The 4,036-nt window shown below is 55.8% G+C and overlaps 1 protein-coding gene across 1 annotated transcript in view; it reads right to left on the reverse strand.

The window, feature by feature from the left end:
* The window catches only part of Hapln3 (hyaluronan and proteoglycan link protein 3), an 11,858-nt gene that overhangs the window by 1,376 nt on the left and 6,446 nt on the right, over positions 1–4,036 (reverse strand). Inside the window, exons 2-3 of the mRNA XM_033761004.1 lie at positions 3,176–3,353; positions 1,616–2,138 (exon numbers count right to left, since the gene is read on the reverse strand). Coding sequence (XP_033616895.1) covers positions 1,616–2,138; positions 3,176–3,305 — 653 coding nt within the window. The 5' untranslated portion in view covers positions 3,306–3,353. The remainder of the gene's footprint in view (positions 1–1,615; positions 2,139–3,175; positions 3,354–4,036) is intronic.

The following is a 4,036-nucleotide window of genomic DNA, read 5'->3' on the forward strand; positions in this document are numbered from 1 at the left end:
GACCACTGGAGCACACCTATAATCCCAGCACTCAGGAGGCTGAGGCAGGAGGATCTCTGTGAGTTCAAGACCAGCCTGGGCTACCTAGTGAGTTCCAGGTCAGTCTCAACTATATAGTGAGACCCTGTCTCAAAAAACAAAGGCTGAGGCAAGGATCTCTGTGAGTTCAAGACCAGCCTGGGCTACCTAGTGAGTTCCAGGTCAGTCTCAACTATATAGTGAGACCCTGTCTCAAAAAACAAACAAATAAACAAACAAAAAATACAAAGGACCAACTATATGTGTCATTATTAATGTGCAAATTTCTCAGGCAAGTTCAGGGAAAAGAAAGGCCATAGAAGCTGTGGGACTAGGAGTGGTGAAGGTCCCTTAAATAAAGGGGACCAGGGAGGTCCTGGGGCAGGGGCCTCTCTCCTGATCACCAAGGTCAGATAGGGGCAGCAGGCTCCCCTTAAATGTTACCCTACATGTTGGGAATTTTACTATGATAAAAAGTTTTTAATCATCTAAGATTCGGTCCTTATCCAGTCAGCTGAAAGGAGTGGAGATAACCCTAGGAGGGGACCCTTGATTGACTTATGTTAAGAAGCAGGACTGGCAGTCCTTGGAGCTCCTCCCTGTGGCTGGGGACCTGAGAACATCCTGAGCACCAGACCTCCAGCCTTGCTGAGGCAGGAAGCCAGGCACCTGAGAAAAGCCAGGTGGAGGGGTTAGAGAACCCCTCAGCCCCAACAATCAGCTCAGAAACAGTCCCTGCAGGCAGGGAGATCTGGTCCCACCCCCAAATTCCCAGCTCTTACAGCCCCAGAACAGGGTGGGAGCTCCTTGGGTCTCTATCCTGCCCCTGCAGACCCAGACCAATAACTCTTACATCTCTCTCTCTGAGCTCCATCATTCCCAACTCAGCAGGAGTAGTGTGGTCCCTCTGTGCCTGCAGAGACAGAGATGCCATAAAACTGAGCATCTCTCTCTCCTCCTGGCCACTGAGGCAGGTAAGGAAAGAGCTACTGCTATTTCCCTCTTCACATGGGAGAGAACTGGTGCTCCAGGAGGAGGCTTTCCAGGTTGAGACCGGCTGGGTGCTGTTGGGGCTTCTTCCCTCCACACAGCTGCCTCCCCAGCAGAGAAGAGAGACAACAGCCCACGACCCCATGCCAGAGGCAGAGGAGTCAGAAGTTAGATCTCAGTCTGGGCCCACACGTAAGACCTGGTGGCAGAGTCTGGCTGCTTTGCTCAGCAATGGAGCGTTTCTAAAAGTAGGAGACTTTTACATAAACACTCAGCTCTTTTAAATAAAGATAAGGGTTTTTTGTTTTCTTTTGTTTTTGTCCAATTAGAAACTCCAGCAGCCTGGGCTTGCACTCTGCTCTCATCAGCTGGGCCTGAGGGTAGCAGCTCCCATTGGATGGGCCAGGGCTCAGCATGTACCCTGGCCACAGCCCTCCCTGGCCTGCCTTATTCCTTGAATCTCAGCCCTGGCTCTAATGAGCTCCAGGACCAGCTCCCACTTTATTCTCTCTGAGCAGGATGTGAGCTTGATGGAATAAAGGCAGTGGATTCTGGAGGCTGCTGCCTGGGTTCAATCACCAGCTCTGCCATTTAAGAGCTGCGTTACTCCCTGTGCTTCCTCCTCTGTAAAATGTGGTGGCAAGAACAGTAGCCTCCTCCCGGGCTGCTCTGAGGATGGATGTGCTCGTGTGTGTAAAGCACAGAGGTCTGGATGCTCCCCTCCCGGGCCCCATACTGCCCGTCCGAAGTCAGGGCCTCACCCCTCAGTTCCAGCTCCACCACGCCACTCTCATCCTCCAGCCCATCGATGACCTCGCAGCGGTAGCGCCCCGAGTCCTCGGGCCGCAGGTCCTGCAGCTCCAGGGAGGCCTCCCGCTCCCCATCCTGCCGCAGGTGCGCGCGGCCGTGATAGTCCCCGAAGGAGCGGCGCCTCTGCCCGATGGCCACCAGCACGTCCTGCTCCGGGGCTCCATTCTCCGACAGCTTCCACCATTTGATGCGCACGGGCCTTGGGGACGCCAGGGCCGGCTCGTAGTGGTAGCGGCAGGGCAGGGTCACACTGGCGCCTCGGTGGGTGAACAGGGTCTCCTCAGGCGTCTCCACCACCAGCTTCACGCCATTGAAAGGGCCTGGAGGTGAAGGGGCACAGAGGGGCCCTGCCACAGCCCACCTGGGCTGGGCATAGCCACCCACACTCACCCACAAGGATGAGGCACCCAGTTGCCTCCTCCCGAATGCTGAGCTGTGGACTTGTGCATTAAGATAGGGTCTATGGTCTCAACCCACTGTTTGGGTAGTTCGTTGTGCATCAAAAGCTGACCGATGAGTCACGCCTGTGACCCCAGCTACCTGGGAGGATGAAGCTGAAGGACTGCAAATTCAAGGTCAGCCCGGGCTACTTAGAGTCTTAAAATACAAAAAGTTTTAAAGGACTGGGGATGCAGCTCAGTGGTAGAGCTCTCACTTAGAATGCATGAGGCCCTGAGTTCAAAATCCAGTACTGCAGAAAGAAGGACTAAAGGGAGGGCGAGAGAGGGAGGGAGGGAGGTAACTGGTACAGCAGGCAGTAAGAGCCTCTCCAAGCATGTCCCCTGAGGATGTCCTTCCTGACACACCCACCTCTGGAGGTCGCAGCCTTCCCTTTAGTGTCTGGGCAGCTGTTCACCAGAATACTTTCTAAATACCGGTGAGCTAAGGCCAGAGCTTGTGCAGCAGGCTGTCCTAGGGGCTCAGGATGATGGATAGCACAACCCAACAGGCAGCCAAAGGACCGGCTCACCAAGCAAAGGCCACCTCACCTTTAGTGTGAGACCCCACCAGGGGCACAAGTCCCACCACTGTTCGCACCCAAGGCTACCCAGCTAGGAGGGCAGAACTAAGATTCAAAGTCACATCTACAAGACCTCAGGCCCCCTTTCCACTGGGGAGACCAGGGGAGGTTGCCTTTAAGACAAATCTTGAAGAACTGGCAGGACTTTGAGGAAAATATAAAAAATGCAAGTGATCATCCCTAAGAGGACCTGGCCCGTGTCTGAGGGGCTGGCAAGCCCAGAGCAACGAAACCACTTCTCAACCTAGAAGTCCACCGCAACAGCCCAGAGGCTGCTGTGCTGTGCTGTGCCTGTCCTCACCCCAGGAGCCAGAGGACAGGCCTGGGGACACTCACCTTCCCCGTGGCCATTGCCAAGGTTCCTGCCACTGGGGCTGTAGTAGAAGCCATTATAGAAGGGCAGTCCAGGGACACCAGGCAGCAGGGAAAGCAGGACCAGGAGCAGCAGGTCCATTAAGGCACCCATGGTGGCAGCACCAAGGCGTCCTGGGCAAGGCTGGGGCCCCGAGGTAACCTGGGATGAGGAAGCAAAGGAGTTAGAGAATCCCACTTTGGGGGGCCCGAGTCCCTCTGTCCTGCACTAGCAATCATGTCTTGAGCCCTAGGATTTTGGGCCCTTCCACTTATACTTTGCGCCTGAGGCTGGTGCCTTGCTGACCCCACATCCGCCCCACCTTGCCCCTGCCACCGCTGGGTGCTCCTAGGAGAAGCTCAGTCGTGGGCAGGGCCATGAGGCACAGGCAGGAGATCCCCAGGCCAGGACTGAGGACAGGATAGAGGCTCCGGAAAGACTGACAATGCAGGGATTTCTGAGATGAAAGACAGGCTGGTCCTACAGGGAGAGCCCCCGCAGTGTCCTGGGCCAGGGACAGCACATAGAGTCAGGCGGTCCTGGGCCCAGGACCCTCAGCCAATAGGACACACTCACAGGAGAAGGGGTGGTGGCCGTCAGCATTTCTCTCTGGCTCCCTCTTGCTCGCCTGCCTCTCCCACAGAGGCTGCTGTTCCCTGACTCTGCACCCTACAGTCCAGAAGTCAGTGCTCCATTAGGGTCTTTTTATGGGGACCATTCAGAATGAATTCTGCATCTTGCCAAGACCTAACTGGTAGGGGAGAGGAGAGAAGTATGGATGTCCTCTCCTCAGTGTCAGGCTTGGATGCCTGTTCTTTGTCGGGGGGGGGGGGGGGGGGGGGGGC

The sequence above is a fragment of the Fukomys damarensis genome, unplaced genomic scaffold (genome assembly GCF_012274545.1).
Source record: "Fukomys damarensis isolate Sample0158 unplaced genomic scaffold, DMR_v1.0_HiC HiC_scaffold_7, whole genome shotgun sequence".
In the NCBI taxonomy this organism is placed as follows: Eukaryota; Metazoa; Chordata; class Mammalia; order Rodentia; family Bathyergidae; genus Fukomys; species Fukomys damarensis.